General features: G+C 43.6%; 1 protein-coding gene across 1 annotated transcript in view; it reads left to right on the top strand.

The window, feature by feature from the left end:
• Window positions 1–1773: 1773 nt before the first annotated feature.
• LOC137532095 (perilipin-3-like) overlaps window positions 1774–21254 on the top strand; it is a 150906-nt gene continuing 131425 nt past the window's right edge. Inside the window, exons 1-3 of the mRNA XM_068252238.1 lie at window positions 1774–1855; window positions 19475–19533; window positions 20957–21161. Coding sequence (XP_068108339.1) covers window positions 19498–19533; window positions 20957–21161 — 241 coding nt within the window. The 5' untranslated portion in view covers window positions 1774–1855; window positions 19475–19497. The remainder of the gene's footprint in view (window positions 1856–19474; window positions 19534–20956; window positions 21162–21254) is intronic.

Below are 21254 nucleotides of genomic sequence, written 5' to 3'. Positions count from 1 at the left end.
GCAGGCGTAGGAAATGCGCTTGCTGGAAGTTCAGTGAGGCTGGGACTTTCTTATCAGTGAGGGTCACATTGTAGTCACTTCCTGTCTGAGTCAGGACTGAGTCAGCCACTTACATACCTGATATTTAACTCTTTCAGGCAGAGAAAGAAAAAAAGCAACACAGCCTAGTTATTTGTGTGCTAGGCACTGTACATACCCATGTCTATCTCATCATGTCACTTCGGGTATCCTTTAAAAGGAAATAAATGTGGCAACCTCCATATTCCTCTTACCTCAGGTTCCCTATAAATATTCCACCCCTGGACTGATGATTTTATAGTATCCTGACGAGTCATCGGTGAGTTCTCACCCGCTGACATCACAGTGTTGACCCTCCCCATCCCAGTGTGTGACCAGCTGTGCAGAGTGCTGCGGGAGACTACCAGCTAAAAATGTAAATGTACTTTTAGGCTTCTTTTAATGAATGCATAGCTAGGATTTAAAGAGACACTGAAGCAAAAAAAAAAATGAAATAATGAATTGGTTGTGTAGTACAGATAATCACTAGAACATTAGTAGAAAAGAAAATATTCTCATATTTTTATTTTCAGTTATATAGTTTTTTATAACATTGCATCATTCTCTAATATTTGCAGTTTACACACTACTCAGCATTCTAAAGGATTTTACAGAGCAGGCCAGTGAACTATTGACCTGTCCTCTGCAGAGAAAAAGAAAATACAGTGACTGACAGTTGAGATAACAAGCTTCAGAAGACAGAGCTCTCTGCAACTTTGAAAGTCGTGGAGCTCAATGGCTTTTTTGTATAGATAACAACTGGAGTTTCTTAACTCTTCCTGAACTGGAAACAACATTATACTTATGTCTCTGCTCCTAATGTTTTATTTCTTAGCTGTACAGGTAGTCCTCGGTTAACGAACGAGATAGGGATTGTCGGTTCGTTCTTAACCTAAATCTGTCCTTAAGTCGGGACAGCCACCTTTACCCCCATTCTATAAGCAGAGTAGGCGCAGATAGGGGACATCTCACCTGTTCCACGGCGGTAGAAGGTCCCAGTGTGCTGCACGGAAGCTGCGCGGCCCGTCCTCTCTCTTCGTTCACTGTCCCCACAGCGGCTTCACATGCGTCGCATAATGACGCATTAGGAGGCGCCGCCACTAAGGGGCCTCTCCTGATTGCGTCATTATGCAACGCATAAGAAGCCGTCGGGGGGGACAGTGAATGAAGAGAGAGGACGGGCCGCGCAGCTTCCGGGCAGCACGCTGGGACCTTCTACCGCTGTGGAACAGGTGAGATGTCCCCTATCTGCCTTCCTCTGCGCCTACTCTGCTTTAAAAACGGCAGCAGAAGAGTTAGTCCCCGCTTGCGTGACGTCATCGTGGCGGGTTGGCGGCCGTTCGTATCGGCGGGGCGTTCGTAAGTCGGGCGTTCGTAAACCGGGGACTACCTGTACTACACATATAAATCATTATATCATCATTTTTTTTCCGCTTCAGTGTCTTTTTAATGGAGTTTGTTTTTTGTCTGCCTGAAGTCCAACCACAAAGATTGAGAGCTAGCTGAATTTACTGTGTGGTAAAATTTTCTGAAATAAATAGTGGATACGGCTACATTTCCTTTTAATTGCAGTTATGTTGTATAACTCAAGATACATCAGATGTGCTCAGTCAGGTGATGCCTTATCATTTGGTTACAGCTTAGTTTTGGTCATGTACAGATTAGTTATAAAACTCCATCCCGATCCTGCTTAATTCATTCTGCAATTCCCTATGAAAGCATCTGAGGACTAGGGTCTGCCTTTTGATTAGCCCAACCATCAGAAGACTCTCAGAAAGACATTCTCTGGCCACACCAGGTATGATACAGCAGTGTCTCCCTCCTGACTGATACAGCAAGGTATATTCTGCAGAATTTCTCGTTATTACTCTCTAGAGATCAACCTCTCCCTCCTGACAGATACATATTGTATATGTTGTGCAGATTATCCCATTACTGGCCTTTCTAGAAACCTGCAGAACTTTGGTGCAGATTTAACAAGACCAGCACAAGGAAATTGGGTGCAGAATCGGAGCAGCTCAGAGCGTGTGTACATCTGCATCACTTTTGCAGCAGTTCACCTGCATCGGTGTTGATAAACCTCCCTCAATGTACTCATTTCACCAGTGCCAGTGCACACCAAAAAGCGCTAGCGTAAATGCAAACGCTTAGCGCTTTTTGAAGTGATTTTTCTAGGCATGTGCCAAGCGATTTTTGGAGCGTTTTGGTGTAGCGTTTTTTATTGTTTGTTACAGTAGAGCTGTAACTGAACAGCTTCTGTAACAAAAACGCTTGGAAAATCACTATGATCGAGCGCCTTTCAGAGCGATTTTCCACTTTCCTATACTTAAAGTGAACCAGAGACGAAGCACCCTCATGTATTTTACCATATATATCAGTGGGAACATCAGAGAAAACAACTACCCTGCTCTCTGTTTCATTCTTCACTGCTCAGCCTGCTTCTAATCAGCCCTGATAAAATCCCCGACTGAGCATTCAGTCTGGCTTTGCTCAGGAATCATTATAGCTTAGTCATTATAGCATGAGCCACAAGGGAGCAGGCTTGGGCTTGAAAAGACATCAGAGAAGACAGACTCAGCTATAATGATTCCTGAGCAAAGCCAGACTGAATGCTCAGTCAGGATTTTATAAGGGCTGATTAGAAGCAGTCTGAGCAGTGAAGAATGAAACAGAGAGCAGGGTAGGTGTTTTCTCTAATGTTCCCACTGATATATATGGTAAAATACATGAGGGTGCTGCGTCTCTGGTTCACTTTAGGATTGAGGCTGAATCGCCTCAGAAATCAGCAGACATGCTGCAGGAACCGTGTTTGCGTTTGGGAGAAAATCACATCGCTCTGGTGTGATCCATTCCATTCAAATACATTAGCCAGGCTCTTTTCGAAGCGCTGGCGTTTTTAAAAGCGCACAGATGTGCTGTTGGTGTGCACCAGCCCTAAGACATGTTTGGTAAAAAAATTGATGTGAAGGAAATTACCTAACGTGTCACTTTTATTTAATTTTGAGTATTCACTTAGTTCTTCACACATGCGGTAATAGTTTGTTAAATTATCAATCCAACTCCTGACAATTCACAATGGTTTTACCTCATGCAGAATGTCGAAAGAATTATGTGCTATTTCATTTGGTGTTTTATGGATTGCAGTGCAGGGAAATTGGAAGCCGGTTCTGCTACAGAAAGCATTCCTTGTTATACTGACAAGTAAAGAGCAAGTCCAAGCTGCGTAAAATTGTATCGTACATTGAACTATTCAGGAAAGTAAGGAAGGTAATGCATTTTCCCCCTAATTTCACATGTGTTGTAAAAATGAATCCTCAGTTTTATTGTGTAGTAATTAAAAACTGTTAATACAATGCTATATCTTTATTAAAGCGGTTTAAAACTCTGACAACATTTTCAACAAAAATGTGTTTTTCTACTTTTTATAACCCATACAATGATCATATTTGCTTTTGTACCCAAATATTAATATTCATTTAGATATTATAACTTCCCAAAGTTCAGTTAATTTACTTTGAAAGCTGCTGGTGCATTTTATTTATAACTGTTGTCATTCTGTGAATGCTGCCAGCAGTTATTCTGATCTGTTTTTCACTTCAGCACTCTTAAGCTGAAGTCCTGCACAGCCAGAGAATGTTTACATAAATGTATCAAGTAAAGAATGTGTACACAAGATAAGATTATAAGCAGTTCGGATGCGGGTTCTCCCTGCAGAAGAAAGAGTCAGCCCTGTGATGTAACCCTTCGAATGCTGTTTTACTAAAAAAAAACATTGTGTTAGTATATTATATGCTGTAAATAATCTTTTAGAGCAAAGAAGAAATTCTGGGTTATATTCCGCTTTAAAAAATTTTAATTATTACCCAATAATAATGAGGAATCGTTTTTTACAACACATGAAATTAGGGGGAAAAATGCATTAACTTTCTTACTTTCCTAAAAAGTTTGATTAACTTTTCTCTGCTCCCTGTTTCGCCTTCTTTCCCCTGCTTATCACCCTTCTGTGACATCACAAACACCGGTTTATTATCTTACGGACAGCTCCAGGCTGGGGATAAAATACTTTACATCTCGCTTGTTTTACTGCATGTGTTATCCTTTGTGAACTGACATTTATGAGGTATTTACCTCACAAGTTTGTTATCGATCTCACGAGTTTGAAAATGTATTTCACTAGCTGGTAATTTTAGTTCTCCATGCGGTAACAGCCTTTCTGGATTGACATGTGACAAAATGGCCCATATGCAATTCACTTTTCTTCTTAGTTATCTCCTAGGAGATAATGTTTATATTCACTTTAAAATATCTTTAAAGCGTTTTCCAGTTGAAGAAAAATACCTAAAAGTTGGTGGGAAAGTACTATCATTTTTTTTTTTAGTATTTTCTTGCATGCTGGTAGTTTAAAAGGCATTTTATGACAAGGGGACATATGAAATTCACTTTTTCTAAGTTGTTGCCTAGGTGATATTTTCACACATTAGCAATAAAATGCCACTTAAGTCACCAGCAAGAAAGAAATACTTAAAAAAAATAAAAAAAATTGACTGTACTTTTTTTTACCTACTTTTTAGTACTTTTTCAATTGCAGAGTGGTAAAAAGTAGTTTTAAACAGAAGATGAAAAAATATCTCCTAGGACAGTGATGTATAACCTTGGCACTCCAGCTGTGACAAAACTACAAATCCCATCATGCCTCTGCCTCCCTGAGTTATGCTTAGAGCTGCCAGAGTATTGCAATGCCTCATGGGACTTGTAGTTCCACCACAGCTGGATTGCCAAGGTTAGCCTTCACTGATCTAGGAGAAAAGTTAGTAGAAAAACTGAATTGCATATGACCCAAGGGCACAAGCAAGTGTCTGCAGGCCTCAGGCTCTAGTGAATAATCCTCGGGGAGTCACAGATGAAGGAGGGAGGTTCATCAAGTCTCCCATACAATACTGTCCATACACATCCAATCCAAATCTGGACTCGAACCTTTCTTAGTGAAATCTTCAATATTTTATTTGTAATACAAAAACCGCTTTTTGTATTACAAATAAAATATTGAAGATTTCACTGAGAAGGGTCGAGTCCAGATTTGGATTTAGGTGTCGTCAGAAAGAGGAGAAAGAGAGCTTTAAAATGATATCCATCTTTCCATAGTTACATTGTATTACACAGGACGACTTTTTCTCAAAGTCAGCAGCTCCATTCAGCGTCCACGGCAATTTCGATCGTGAAAATAGCGAAAACTAAAAAGTGTAGCACGGTGGTTTGGATATCATTGGAAAGAGGAGAAAGAGAGCTTTAAAATGATATGCATCTTTCCATAGTTTCTGCACTGCTCGGAGTCCCTTTAAAGACAGAAGACAAGCTTAGTGAATTGAGGCCAATGTTTCATCTTCTTTTTAAAATAACTGTCTAGCACATTTCAACTGAGAAAAGTAACACAAAGTAAGTGAAAAAGTACTGAGTATTATTTTATAGCTTTTTGGTAGCTTAAATGGCATTTTATTAACAAGTTTAAAAATATCACCTAGGAGAAAAAGTTAATTGCATATTCTTTTTCTCCTGAGTTTTCTCTCAAGAGATAATTGATCATTTTGTATTTAAAATAATTTTTCAGCACTTTACATTTGAGATATTACCCAAAATTAGGTGAAAAAGAACTATCAAAATTATTTTGAATATTTTCTTGCTTGTTGATTTGTTTAACTACCTAAAGATCGCGTCATGCCGATGGGCGTGACCGCGGTGGCAGCCCCAGGACCGCCTAACGCGGATTGGCGTCAAGTCCTGGAGCTGCAGTTTGGCAGGGAACGCATGCGCTCATGCGATCGCGGCTGGCAGGCCGTTTTCTGCCGAAAGGGGAAGTCATTCCCCTTTGTTTACCTTTGTACAGCGCTGCGATCTCCTGCAGCGATGTACAGCAGACACTCGGCTGTCCCCCGGATTGGGTAGGGAATGGAGCCCTCTCATAGGCTGATGCCTATGAGAGGCGGGGATAAGTGCCGCTCGCCTCCCTATGGCGATTAGGACGGCACCGGGAGAGAGGAAGGAGGGAGGGAGGGAAAAGCCTCCCCTTTCTTATTAAAAAAAAAAAAAAAGATCGCAGCAGCAATCAGAAACCTCCTGGAGAGTGTCCTATTAAGGACAACAAAAGGAGGTTAAAACCATGTGTGTGCTAAGTTGCAGGGCTGTGCAGCACGGTGACCAAGCTGCACAGCCCTGTATTGTGAAAAATAGCCTGGTCTTCAGGGGGGTGTAAGCCTGTGGTCGTCAAGTGGTTAAAATACATTTTATTTACACGTTGGCAAAATATTACCTAGCAGAAAACTCAGGTGAAAAAGTTAATTGCATAAGGGCCAAGGGCCTATATGCAATTACACTTATCTAGTCCTGAGTTCTTTCCTAGGTGATATGATGACGTCTTGTCAATAAAATGCCTTCTAAACCACCTGCAAGCAAGAAAATGCTCAAAATAATTTTAATAGTACTTTGTTACCTACTTTTTGGTACTTTTTTTTTTTTCTCCTAGGAGAAAACTCAGGAGAAAAAGTTGATTGCATATGGACCCTTGTCAATAAAATGCCTTTTAAAACCCCAGCAAGCAAGAAAATACACAAAATCATTTTGATGGTACTTTTATTCTACTACTTTTGGTACTTTTTTTTCATTGCAAAATGCTGAAAAGGTGTTTTAAAGAAAACCTGTACTGAAAAAAAGTTCCCCTGGGAGCTACTCACCTCGGTAGGGGGAAGCCTCTGGACCCTATTGAGGCTTCCCCCGTCTTCCTGTGTCCTACGGCGGTCTCGTTGCAGCCCCCGGAAGGCACAGGCGACAATTTGTCGCGCTGTGCAATATTTACTGTTTCTGGCTCCAGCGGGGGGCGCTGTTGCGGCTCTTCTGACGGAGATAGACAGAAATAGCCGATCTCCGTCGGGTCCGCTCTACTGCGCAGGCGCAGGAGACTTGCACCTGCGCAGTAGAGCGGCCTGACGGAGATCGGCTATTTTCGCCTATCTCCGTGGGAAGAGCGGATACTGCGCCTGCGCTGGAGCCAAAAGGTAAATATTTACATCGCCGTCGCTCCGGGAGGATTTTCGCCGCCGCCGTGGGACCGAGGAGGAAAGGGGAGGCCTTAATAGGATCTGGAGGCTTCCCCCACCCGAGGTGAGTACCCCCTAGGGGAGGTTTTTTCATTACAGATTTTCTTTAAAGAGAAGTTAAAAAAATGATCACCTAGGAGAAAACTTAGGAAAAAAGTGAATAAGTGCCTAAGGGCCAATGTTTGGTAAAATCAGTTGTTTTCTGCTTTACCGCACGCCGTAATGCTTTGTGAATTGAGCCCAATCTTCTACCACAATTGTAGTTTTGCCTATTACAGTAAAACCCCCATTATCCTTCACCAATGGGGATTGGCCGATGCCAGATAAGTGCAGGTTCATTGAGAGTCAATGTTAAGAATAGGCCTAGCTAAAAACAGTGCTATACCCAACACTGTATACTCACCATAAACTCTGTATTAACATGTACCTAGGGCGATATGTGACATGAGAGAAACATGTGTATGTACAGTGCAAAACATAATAACCAGGCTGCTTTACTTGTTTTATTTAGCTGCCTGAAAGAGTTCATTTCTAGGCATTGAAGTGACAGCTTCTGTCTTGTCGGGAAGATAGTAAACATCACTGATAAGCAAATTACAGCTATACAGGGGCGTAGCAATAGGCCCTGCAGCGCCTGCGCCCGCGGGGGAGCCTGGCCCCCCCCTGGGGCCCGCTCGGGGCCGTTTTTTGGGGGCTGGAGGGGTGGCAGCATGAGGGGAAAGCCTTGCCCACAGTCGGCGGGGAGAGGGGAAGTTCCCTGATCTCCCTCACCTCGGGGCTCTCCCCTCTGCGCTCCCCTCCAGCTAGTTACCGTCTGTGGGCAGCGGGCAGCAGCGGCGGCGGGATACATACCTTCTTCCTTGCGTTCCATCGCCGCCTTCTCGCTCTAGCGGCTGACGTCACTTCCGGAAGCGGAAGTGACGTCAGCCGCTAGAGCGAGAAGGCGGCGATGGAACGCAAGGAAGAAGGTATGTATCCCGCTGCTGCCCGCTGCCCGCACACATTGACTAGCTGGAGGGGGATTTTCAGGTGTCTGCTGCCCACATTACGATTTTCAGGTGTCTGCTGCCCACATTACGATTTTCAGGTGTCTGCTGCCCACATTACGATTTTCAGGTGTCTGCTGCCCACATTACGATTTTCAGGTGCCTGCTGCCCACATTACGATTTTCAGGTGTCTGCTGCCCACATTGTGATTTTCAGGTGCCTGCTGCCCACATTGTGATTTTCAGGTGCCTGCTGCCCACATTACGATTTTCAGGTGTCTGCTGCCCACATTACGATTTTCAGGTGTCTGCTGCCCACATTACGATTTTCTGGTGACTGCTGCCCACATTACGATTTTCTGGTCACTGCTGCCCACATTGCGATTTTCTGGTCACTGCTGCCCACATTACGATTTTCAGGTGTCTGCTGCCCACATTGCGATTTTCAGGTGCCTGCTGCCCACATTACGATTTTCAGGTGTCTGCTGCCCACATTACGATTTTCTGGTCACTGCTGCCCACATTGCGATTTTCTGGTCACTGCTGCCCACATTGCGATTTTCAGGTGTCTGCTGCCCACATTACGATTTTCAGGTGTCTGCTGCCCACATTACGATTTTCAGGTGTCTGCTGCCCACATTACGATTTTCAGGTGCCTGCTGCCCACATTACGATTTTCAGGTGTCTGCTGCCCACATTGTGATTTTCAGGTGCCTGCTGCCCACATTGTGATTTTCAGGTGCCTGCTGCCCACATTACGATTTTCAGGTGTCTGCTGCCCACATTACGATTTTCAGGTGTCTGCTGCCCACATTACGATTTTCTGGTGACTGCTGCCCACATTACGATTTTCAGGTGTCTGCTGCCCACATTACGATTTTCAGGTGTCTGCTGCCCACATTACGATTTTCAGGTGTCTGCTGCCCACATTACGATTTTCAGGTGTCTGCTGCCCACATTACGATTTTCAGGTGCCTGCTGCCCACATTACGATTTTCAGGTGTCTGCTGCCCACATTGTGATTTTCAGGTGCCTGCTGCCCACATTGTGATTTTCAGGTGCCTGCTGCCCACATTACGATTTTCAGGTGTCTGCCGCCCACATTATGATTTTCAGGTGTCTGCTGCCCACATTACGATTTTCTGGTGACTGCTGCCCACATTACGATTTTCTGGTGACTGCTGCCCACATTGCGATTTTCTGGTCACTGCTGCCCACATTACGATTTTCAGGTGTCTGCTGCCCACATTGCGATTTTCAGGTGCCTGCTGCCCACATTACGATTTTCAGGTGTCTGCTGCCCACATTACGATTTTCTGGTGACTGCTGCCCACATTACGATTTTCAGGTGCCTGCTAACCACATTACGATTTTCAGGTGTCTGCTGCCCACATTATGATTTTCTGGTCACTGCTGCCCACATTGCGATTTTCTGGTCACTGCTGCCCACATTGCGATTTTCAGGTGTCTGCTGCCCACATTACGATTTTCAGGTGTCTGCTGCCCACATTACGATTTTCAGGTGTCTGCTGCCCACATTGCGATTTTCAGGTGCCTGCTGCCCACATTACGATTTTCAGGTGCCTGCTGCCCACATTACGATTTTCAGGTGTCTGCTGCCCACATTACGATTTTCAGGTGTCTGCTGCCCACATTACGATTTTCAGGTGTCTGCTGCCCACATTACGATTTTCTGGTGTCTGCTGCCCACATTACGATTTTCAGGTGTCTGCTGCCCACATTGCGATTTTCTGGTGTCTGCTGCCCACATTACGATTTTCTGGTGTATGCTGCCCACATTAGGATTTTCTGGTGACTGCTGCCCACATTGCGATTTTCTGGTGACTGCTGCCCACATTGCGATTTTCTGGTGACTGCTGCCCACATTAGGATTTTCTGGTGACTGATGCCCACATGGCGATTTTCTGGTGACTGCTGCCCACATTGCGATTTTCTGGTGAACTCTGCCCACATTACGATTTTCTGTCCCACATTACGATATTCTGGTGAACGCTGCCCACATTACGATTGTCTGGTGAATGCTGTCCACGTTACAATTTTCTGGTGACTGCTGCTCACGTTACAATTTTCTGGTGAACTCTGCCCACATTATGATTTTCTGGTGAACTCTGCCCACATTATGATTTTCTGGTGAACGCTGCCCACATTACGATTGTCTGGTGAATGCTGTCCACGTTACAATTTTCTAAGGACTGGTGCCCACATTACGATTTTCTGGTGAACTCTGCCCACATTATGATTTTCTAAAGGCCCACATTACGATTTTCTGGTGAACTCTGCCCACATTACGATTTTCTGGCCCACATTACGATTGTCTGGTAAAATGCTGCCCACTTTACAATTAATTTACAGTGAAACGCTGCCCCATTACGATTATTTGGCACCTATGGGGGGGGGGGCCCCATCCAAATATTCGCAGGGGGGCCCAGTGATTTCTAGTTACGCCCCTGCAGCTATACAAGTTTTCCTGGCAGATTACAACTTCCGAGGGCAGAGAGAGATAAAATAAAGGAGCTATTGACCTTTTTCTAACTTTGGTACACTTAATAGGCTGCCAATGACTAAAGATTGTAAAACATTCAGCCTACTTTGTAAATGTTTAAATAAAGAAAAAAAAAACCCTGGGATATTTTAAAAAGTCATGTTTATGAGTAGAAGGATAAATATACGGTAATATCTTGTCTCAGCAGTTTATTTTCACCTCGGTTATACTTTAATGTTCAAATGCAGTAATTAAAAACAAATTATGACAAAGGACAGACTTAAAGTGAACCAGAGATGAAACACCCTCGTGTATTTTACCATATATATCAGTGGGAACATTAGAGAAAACACCTACCCTGCTCTCTGTTTTATCCTTCACTGCTCAGCCTGCTTTTTATCAGCCCTGATAAAATCCCCCACTGAGCAATCATTATAGCTGAGTCATTATAGCAGAGCCACAAGGGGGCAGGCTTGAGCTTGAAAAGACATCAGAGAAGACAGACTCGGCTATAATGATTCCTGAGCAAAGCCAGACTGAATGCTCAGTCGGGGATTTTATCAGGGCTGATACAAGCAGGCTGAGCAGTGAAGGATGAAACAGAGAGCAGGGTAGGTGTTTTCTCTAATGTTCCCATTGATATATATGGTAAAATACAAGAGGGTGCTTCATCTCTGGTTCACTTTAACTTAATGTAACAGAGGTTTATTACTGTATAAAGAAGTGTAAAATAGATTTATGCATCTTTTAAAGCCAGAATTGTTTTCTCTGGTTGATGATTCTGAGTTCTGGATAACAGGCTTTTACTGTATTTATAAAACAAAAATAATTACATACTGTACTCATTACAAAATAGCCAATGACTTTGAATGAGCGCAGAAAAACGCTACATTGACATCGTTTTTGTTTTTTTTTCCACTTGCAGAAATAAAGGTAGCCACATACGATACAAATTTTTTTGTTCGATTTTACTGTAATTTCATTGAAAACAATCAGGTGTACAGAAAGTGTTTTTTTTTTTAATTTCGACTGAACAATCTGATTGAATTTCCCTTTTTTTTTTCCTTGATTTTTTTGAGATTGAATGTGTTGGAAAATTCAGACTAACTTTACCAAGAATTGTATGGTGTCGTGTGATAGATTGTCAAATTGTATTAAACTTTAATAAATGGTATGTAACACTTCAGTACATGTCAAACTTTGTTTTGTTTGTATAGACAACAAAAAGAATGGAATTATGAAAGAGTGTGTGTGTATGTGTATATAAAAAAATGCAAATAGCACGGTATGTAATGTGAAAATAATATTTCCTGCTGCGGCGAACGACTCTGGGAGAGGGGGAGGAAGGGGGGATGTGAGTGTCCTCGGGCTGCCAGAATTTGTGGGGAGGAGCCAGAGCAGGGGGGAACGACGCCGCCCTGAATTCTAATACATTTCGCACATTGGCCGCAGGGACATGGCCACTTTCAGCTTTTACCGGCCAGAGCGCGAAGCGGCCAGACTTCAGGTTCTGGCTGGTACATATATATATTTCCCAGAACGTCATTGGACAGCACCCCTGGTGAGACTTGTCTCCCTCCCAATCGTGGACAGGAACTGCAAAAGAAAAGATTTGCATAACAAATTGGCAGCCATACATAAGCCACTATCTTACCACCAGTAACTCAGTTCAGTTTCCTGTCCCGGACGGGAATGCAGAGGAGAGGTCTCCAGGATGCTATCCATGACAGATGATCGGGGGCAACGTCTTTCAGGGCTCCAGGCATGCTGTACAGTGGACAGTCGGAGCCCTGCAGCGTGGAGGAGGCTTCTCCGTATGAGGCAGCAGAGATATAGCGCAGGCGCGTTTTCAGACCAAGGTACTTCCGGGTCAACCCGGAAGTTGTCACGCGCGGCGTCCAGCGTGACTCTGATTGGGCGGCAGGGGCCGCGGAGGTGATTGCGAATCAGCATCAGCTGATTCGCTGAGGTAATTAGCAAATAGCGCGGCAGGGGCTGCGGAAATACGAGGTAATTATGCATATCTATTAAGCGGCAGGTGCCGCGACAGGGGATTATGCAAATAAATTATGCTAATGGGCTAGTCAGCTGAGCCCTGTTGTTCATGTGATTCTGGATTTAATCCTTTTCCCTGTCTCACTCTGGTGGTTTATGTGAGCATGGAGGACGCTTCTGGGTCAGCTCCTGTGCAGTCTGCCAGGCCAGCCCAAGATACCTCTCTGGCAAGTACAATGGGAATATAGATATGCAGTGTGTATATATATATATGTGTGTACTAGAGAGGGTGCTAATGGTTGGCTTATTATTATGTTTTATAGCCTGAAAAACATGAAAAGCCTGAAAAACATGATAAAACTGACAAGGGTCAGCATGCATCAAGTGGATCTAGCAAATCTGCGAAGAAATGTGCCATTTGCTCCACTCGCCTGTCATCCTCATCCTCTAAAAAGTTGTGCCAGGATTGCACAAATAAGCTGGTTAAGGATGAATCCCCTGTCATATTTAAAGATCTGATGGGTTGGATGCGGGCGGAAATGTCTTCAGCAATCAAAGAAATTAAGGATTCTGCTATTTCTTCTCAAGCTGTAGCCCCCAACCCTGCTGATGTTCCTGGCCCTAGCAGTGACGCTGCTGTTATACCTATCAATACTGGGTCTTCTCCTACTCCGCCGGCACGTATTCCTGTGCAGGCTAGGAGAAGTAGGGAGAGTGATATAGAGGCCTCAGAACTCTCTGAGGGGGAAATATCTGCATTTGAAGAGATATCTGAGGGTGAAGAGATAGAAAAAGCTGAGAAATCACAGAAATTTGCTTTTTCCCCAGATTTAATGAAAGATCTCCTAACCTCCATGCATGAAACAATGGGTATTAGATCAGAGCAAAAACCCCTGACACCCCTGGACCAGATGTATGAAAGTTTGGCGGACCCCCAATCTAGATTCATTCCGGTCCATTCTACTCTTAAATCTATGATTAAGAAAGAATGGGAAAATCCTGAGAAAAGGGCCTTTTGGCCCAAATCTTTATCTAAGCGCTACCCTTTTGCCCCGGATGATCAGGCTTATTGGGGTCCTCCGCCAAAGCTGGATCCTTCCTTTTCCAGGGTGTCAAGAAAATCAGACCTGTTGTTTGAAGACTTCGGTAACCTAAAAGATCCAATAGACAAAAAAATGGATAATGTTTTGCGTAGGGCTTGGGAGTCGGCTTCATTAACTTTCAAACCGGCTGTGGCATCAACAGCAGTTAGTCGTTCTCTGAAAACTTGGCTAGCAGACCTACAATTTAAGATTGCTAATGGAGTTTCTAGGGAAGAAATTCTGAATGACTTCCCAAAAATTACGAATGCCTCAAATTACATGGTTGATGCGGCAGATGATACAGTAAAGTTGGCAGCCCGAACTACGGCGCTAGTCAACTCGGCTAGAAGGGGAGTATGGGTTAAGACCTGGAATGGGGATACTTCCTCAAAATCTAAGCTTTGTGGTATCCCCTGTGAAGGTAATCTGCTGTTCGGTTCAAAGCTGGACGATACACTAGATCGTACGGCGGATAATAAGAAGAATTTCCCAAGGAAGCGCCCTTTTCAAAATAAGCGGCCATTTCGGGCCCCCGCCAAAATGAAGCGGATAACAAATCTTCCAGGGGTAGAAGATGGGCCCCTTATAGACAACAAAGACCCCCCAATACCTCTACTAATACCAAAAAGACAAACAAGCAATGACGCCATCATTCCAGTGGGGGGGAGAGTCACCAACTATTTCGAAAAATGGCAACAACTGTTCAGCAATCAGTGGTTACTGAATATAATATTAGAAGGTTACAAAATAGAGTTCGAGCAGCCTCCCCCTCAAAATTTTGTCCTAACCCCTTGTCCAAAAGACCCATCTTTAAGAATAGCCCTTCAATCAGAAATAAGGTCACTTCTTCAGAAAAGGGTAATTCGTCAGGTTCCAGCAGGCCAAAAAGAACAAGGATTCTACTCTCCAGTCTTCCTGGTAAAGAAGCCTCAGGGAACCTATCGATTTATTCTAAATCTAAAGAAACTAAATCTGAGGGTCAAATACAGAAAGTTCAGGATGGACAATATCCGATCTGTAGTTCATCTCTTACAGAAAGACGACTTCTTGGCATCTCTAGACCTAAAGGATGCATATCTTCATCTGCCAATCCATTTGTCCTGCCAACAATACCTAAGGTTCGCCGTGTGGATGGAAGGAGAGGTAAGACATTTTCAGTTTAATGCCTTACCTTTCGGATTATCTTCAGCCCCATGGCTATTCACCAAGGTTATGTCTGAGGTACTAGCCCTTCTCAGGTTAGAACAGATTAATATTGTCGGTTACCTTGATGATTTTTTATTATGGGGGTCTTCTGAGAAATCCGTGTTTGATCAGATATCTACAACTTTGAGCTTCTTCCAGGATTTGGGTTGGTTGATTAATTGGGAAAAGTCTGCCCTAGTTCCTTTCCAATCCTTAGAGTTTTTGGGTTTCATTATTTCTACTAGAAAGGAGAAATTGTTGTTACCTGATAGGAAGATCAGTGCTATTATTGACAATGTTCTCTCGTTTCAGAAATTGAGAAGCATATCGCTAAGAAAGGCCATGGCACTTCTAGGTCTTCTAACTTCTTCTTTTCCAGTGGGGGCAGTTCCATGCAAGATTCTTACAGATGTGGATACTAAAATCTTGGAACAGGTCTATGACGTCACTGGACAAGAAAATCGTCATTCCACAGAGTACAAAGGCTTCTCTTCTTTGGTGGAAACAGCTGGATCATCTATCTCCAGGTCGTCTGTGGAGTTTTCCTCATCAGAATACAATTACAACCGACGCCAGTTTATGGGGTTGGGGAGCCCACTTCAATTCTCAACCGGCCCAGGGAGCCTGGAATATGACGATCAGTTCACAGTCATCAAACAACAGAGAACTGCAAGCAGTGTGGCAAGCGTTACTACATTTCGGGCCCCAAATCAAGAAGTCTCATGTGAGGATAAGGACAGACAATCAAAGTGTGGTGGCTTTCCTAAACAAACAAGGGGGTACGAGGAGTCAATCCTTATGGGAAAAGACGACGAGGATCCTATTTTGGTCAGAAAGGAATCTCTCATCCTTAACAGCGACACACTTAAAAGGAACCTCAAACCAACTGGCAGACTACCTCAGCAGGAAGAGGTTGGATGCGAACGAATGGTCATTAGATCAGGAAATATTCCAGCAGGTGACGTTACAATGGGGCTGCCCAAAAATAGACTTGTTTGCAAGGAAAGTGAATACGAAATGCCAACAATTTTGTGCCCTGTTTCCAGAAGATCTACCATGGAAAGTAGATGCCTTCTCGATCAATTGGGGGGAAGTATTGATGTATGCATTTCCTCCAGTTCCGTTGCTAGCACGAGTGATAAAGAAGATTATACAGGACAGGGCTCGAGTAATCTTAATAGCTCCACTGTGGCCAAAAAAAAAAAAAAACCATGGTTCACGTCACTGAGGGCACTAGCAGTAACAGATCCGATAATATTTCCTCCTCTGCCACACTTGCTATCTCAGGGTCCAGTATGGCATCCGAACTTACACATGCTTCACCTTTCAGCTTGGAACCTGAATGGGGCATCCTGAAGTCCAAAGGGTTTTCAGATGAACTATCAGAAACTTTGATACAGAGTAGGAAAAAAGTGACTCGAGAAATATACCAAAAAGCCTGGAAAATATTTAACGATTGGTGTAGGGAAAGATCCTTTAACAATTCATCTCTTAAATCCGTATTGGAATTTCTTCAGTGTGGATATAAGAAAGGTCTTAGTATCAGCACCCTGAAAGTACAGGTATCTGCTCTTAGTGTGTTTTTAGAAAAACGATTAGCAGAGGAAAATCTAATTGTACGTTTTTTTCAGGCTTTAAAGAGACTTAAGCCAGCAATTAAAACAAAAGTACCTGCTTGGGATTTAAACATTGTTTTACAGGGTTTGTGTGAGGCTCCGTTTGAGCCATTAGCGCAAATTTCGGAAAAATTTCTTACCTTAAAAACCATTTTCCTGCTGGCAATTACTTCAGCCAGGAGAATTGGTGAATTACAATCACTATCCATTAGAGAGCCTTATTGCACCATTTCAGAGGATAGAATAACATTACGTCCTGATGCAGCTTTTCTACCCAAGGTAGTTTCCTCTTTTCACAGAAATCAGGAGATCTTCCTACCCTCCTTTTGCAAGAATCCTAGTAATGAAAAGGAAAGGAGACTCCATTCCCTTGACGTAAGGAGATGTCTTATACACTACATGGAAAGAACAAGTTCCTGGAGGAAAACTGACGCAATGTTCACCCTTTTTGCTGGAAAACAAAGAGGCAACAAAGCTTCCAAAGCAACGCTGGCACGATGGATAAAACAGGCTATCACATCAGCGTATCAGGTTCAAGGAAAGCATTTAATCTCTCCAATCAGAGCTCATTCTACAAGAGCAATATCAACCTCCTGGGCAGAGAGGGCAGGGGCATCTATAGAACAGATATGCAGAGCTGCTACCTGGTCAAGTCAGAACACTTTTGTGAAACATTATCGCCTAAACATCTCGGCTGCAGCAGACTTATCATTTGGAAGGAAGGTGCTGCAGGCAGTGGTCCCTCCCTAGATCCTATATCTTGTACATCGTCTCACCAGGGGTGCTGTCCAATGACGTTCTGGGAAAGACAACTTTACTTACGGTAACGTCTTTTCCAGTAGTCAGAAGGACAGCACCCCTGCAACCCGCCCTTCTTTTGGGTGGAATAATAATTATGTAAGTAAGCATCTATGCGGTCCGTGTCATCTATTGTATTAACTGAGTTACTGGTGGTAAGATAGTGGCTTATGTATGGCTGCCAATTTGTTATGCAAATCTTTTCTTTTGCAGTTCCTGTCCACGATTGGGAGGGAGACAAGTCTCACCAGGGGTGCTGTCCTTCTGACTACTGGAAAAGACGTTACCGTAAGTAAAGTTGTCTTTTTTTTATTGTACCCTGTGTGGCCTCCTTTAAATGTAGACAAAGCCAATGATTTATTTGGCTTGTCAGATCTAGTGTGAATTTGCAGGCAGAGAAATTGCATGCAATCCTTGTCAAGGTGGCCAGAGACGATACAGTAAAATGATCAAATTTTACAGAAATCAATAAAAATGTTCGGTTGCACAGAAAAATCAAAAGCTTTTTTTCTTATTTGTTTGAGAAATCTGATCAAAGTTCCTGGTTTTTTTTATTAGTATATATTTTTTTAAAAAGTCGATCGGAAGTGGCAAATTTTTCTGATTTGATTTTTTTCAGATTTTTTATTTAATTTGAGTTTTCAATCATGTATTTTCATATTTGGGAAGAACTGAACATGTGTGTGATACATTGGTCAGATTTTTACCATCAATCAGAAAAAATAATTGTAAATCTTGGATCGAAAACGAATATACCAGTTGTATAGTGTGTGGCCACTTTAACCATTTCAGCCGCCCGGACGTGATCATCATGTCAAGGCGGCTGCTCTGCTGCAGTGGAGCGCTTCGGCGCGCCCCCGTGCCGTTCTCCGATAGCCCTGAGATCAGTGAATGGGAACATGGTTCCTGTTCACCAATCTAAGTCCCCAGCAGAAAAACCGACGGTCTCTTATCAGAGGCCGCAGTTTTTCTGAACATTTTTTTTTCCGAGGAGGACATAAAAAAAAAAAATCAATGTGGCCAAAAGGCAATTTACACACATTATAAAATTTAAAATTAAATGTTTATTTCCCAACACCCAAAAAATGACCCAAATAAATTTTTTAATGGAAAAAAAATTACAATTAAAACGCAAAAAAACAAAACAAAAACATAAATAGTCACCTGAGGGTCTCAACTTTTTAAATATGCATTTGAAGGGGGTATACTACGAATATTTTGTAAATTATAAGCTTGTAAATCATGATGGAGGCAAAACTGAAAAAATGCACCTTTATTTCCAAATAAAATATTGGCGCCATACATTGTGATAGGGACAACATTTAAATGGTGTCATAACCGAGACAAACGGGCAAATAAAATACATAGGTTTTAATTATGGTAGCATGTATTATTTTAAAGCTATAATGGCTGAAAACTGAGAAATAATGTTTAAATGCATTTGTAAAAAATTATTAATTCTTAGCAAAATGTACCACCCAAAGAAAGCCTAATTAGTGGCGGAAAAAAACAAGATATAGATCAATAAATTGTGATAATTAGTGATAAAGTTATTAGCGAATGAATGGGAGGTGAACATTGCTCTGATGCATAAGGTGAAAAATCCCCGCGGGCTGAAATGGTTAAAGGACTCCCGAAGCGAAAATAAACTAATGAAATAAACATTGTATCTATCTTCCTTCTCCTAAAAATGACTTTTTAAGATATTCCACAGTTTTATTTTATGTTTAAATAGACTTTTTAAGTTTTAACTGTTTTATTGTTTTTGCTCAATGGCCCATTCATTGAAGTATGCCAGAGCTAAAATCTATGAACTATTGACCCTTTTTATCTCTTTCTTGCTCTCAGAAGACATTTTCTGCTAGGAAAGTGTTTTATAGTTGGAATTTCTTATCAGTGAAGGTCACACTGTAGTCACTTCCTGTCTGAGTCAGGACTGAGTCAGCCACTTACATACCTGATATTTAACTCTTTCAGGCAGAGAAAGAAAAAAAGGAACGCAGCCTAGGTATTAGTGTGCTAGGCACTGTACATACCCATGTCTATCTCATCATGCCACATGTCACTTCGGGTATCCTTTAAGTGTGAACTCTGTCCAAGTCACTTTTTATTGTGAACCGTTAAGCTGCCTCCAAATTACAGTTATGTTTTTTTTCTTCCTAAGGGGAAAGGAAAATATTCTCAGCCATGGCGGAGAAAGACCACCAGGATAAAAATGAAAATGTAAATGTATCTGTCTGTCACATTCTCATCAACTCTCCCTCTGTCTCTGTATATTGGTCTGTCTAATTCTCCTAATCTTCCCACTTCCCCCTCACTAAATCCCCTCCTCTTCCCTCACCGCACTTCCCCTCCTCACCTCAGCTCAAATCTCCCCCTCTTGTTCACTTATCACCCCTGCCCTCATCTCCTGCCTTCTGCCCTCCTCTCTCCGCACTCCCCTTGCCTCTCCTGTCGTCTTCCCTCCCCTTCTGTCTTCTTCGCTCCCCTTCTATCCTCTTCCCACCCTCCCCTCCCCTTCTGTCCTCTTCCCACCCTACCCACCCCTTCTGTCCTCTTCCCTCCCCTTCTATCCTCTTCCCACCCTACTCTCCCCTTCTGTCCTCTTCCCTCCTCTTCTGTCCTCTTCCCACCCTCCCCGCCCCTTCTGTCCTCTTCCCACCCTCTCCGACCCTTCTGTCCTCTCCCCACCCTCTCCGACCCTTCTGTCCTCTTGCCACCCTCCGCGCCCCTTCTGTCCTCTTCCCTCCCCTTCTGTCCTCTTCCCACCGTCCCTGTATCTCCTGTCCTCTTCCGTCCCCTTCTGTCCTCTTCCCACCCTCCCTGCCCCTCCTGTCCTCTTCCCTCCCCTTCTGTCCTCTTCCCACCCTCCCCGCCCCTTCTGTCCTCTTTCCTCCCCTTCTGTCCTCTTCCCACCCTCCCTGTATCTCCTGTCCTCTTCCGTTCCCTTCTGTCCTCTTCCCACCCTCCCCGCCCCACCTGTCCTCTTCCCCCCCCCCCCCTTCTGTCCGCTTCCCACGCTCCCCGACCCTCCTCTCCTGTTCTCTTCTCGCCCTTCCCGCCCCTCCGGTCATCTTCCCTCTTCTTTTGTCTTCTCCTCACCCTCCCTGCCCCTCCTGTCCTTGTCTGTCCTCTACTCACCCTTTTTGCCCCTCCAGTCCTTTTCCCTCCTCTTCTGTCATCTCACCATTCCCATGTTTTCTATTTTTTTCCCTCCACTACTCTCCTCTTCTAACTCTCTCCGCCACGCCCGTCCTCTTCCGCCCCTCCTTTCCTCTTCCCTACTCTTCTGTCCACCTCTCGCCCTTTCCATTCCTCATGTCCTTTTCCCTCCTCTCCTGTCCTTTTCTTGCCCTTTCTGCCTGCCACACTGTTCCTCTCCTCACTCTTACCCACCCCTAAGGTCCTTTTTGCTCCTCTCCACAACCTTCCCCACCATTCTTGTTGTTTCCTCTCCCCTCTGCTCCTCCTTTCATCCTCCCTCTCCCCTCCTTTCTTCATCTGTCAACTTCTCACCTTCCTTCTCTCCTCTTCTCCTTGCTTCCCCCCACCCTTCCCTTTCTATCCTGTTCTCCACTCCTCTCCTCTCCTCCATCTTTCAGGTCTCTTTATGTCCTCTCTCCTCTAATCTCTTTATCCATCTCAGGCACAAAACAATGTGTTGCAACGACTGGCCAACTTGCCCCTCTTTCAGTCGGCCTTCCAGATTGCCTTCCTGGCATACAGCGACGTGAAGAGCATTCATCCAGTGGTCGGACATTTGTGCGAGGTGTCCGAACGAGGGGCGAAGGCTTTAAGTGAGGTGGCAACATTTGGGGTCGCTCCAATACTGAAAGCAATGGAGCCTCAAAGTGAGTAGTAGAAAAGTGTTATAGTAAGTCAACAACTTTTCTAATGTGAATGCATATTAAATCCTAACTGCAGAAAAAAATCCACATACATTT

Source organism: Hyperolius riggenbachi, chromosome 9 (genome assembly GCF_040937935.1).
Source record: "Hyperolius riggenbachi isolate aHypRig1 chromosome 9, aHypRig1.pri, whole genome shotgun sequence".
Taxonomy (NCBI): Eukaryota; Metazoa; Chordata; class Amphibia; order Anura; family Hyperoliidae; genus Hyperolius; species Hyperolius riggenbachi.
The sequence above is the reverse complement of the archived record's forward strand: the minus strand, read 5'-3'. Positions and strand labels throughout refer to the sequence as shown.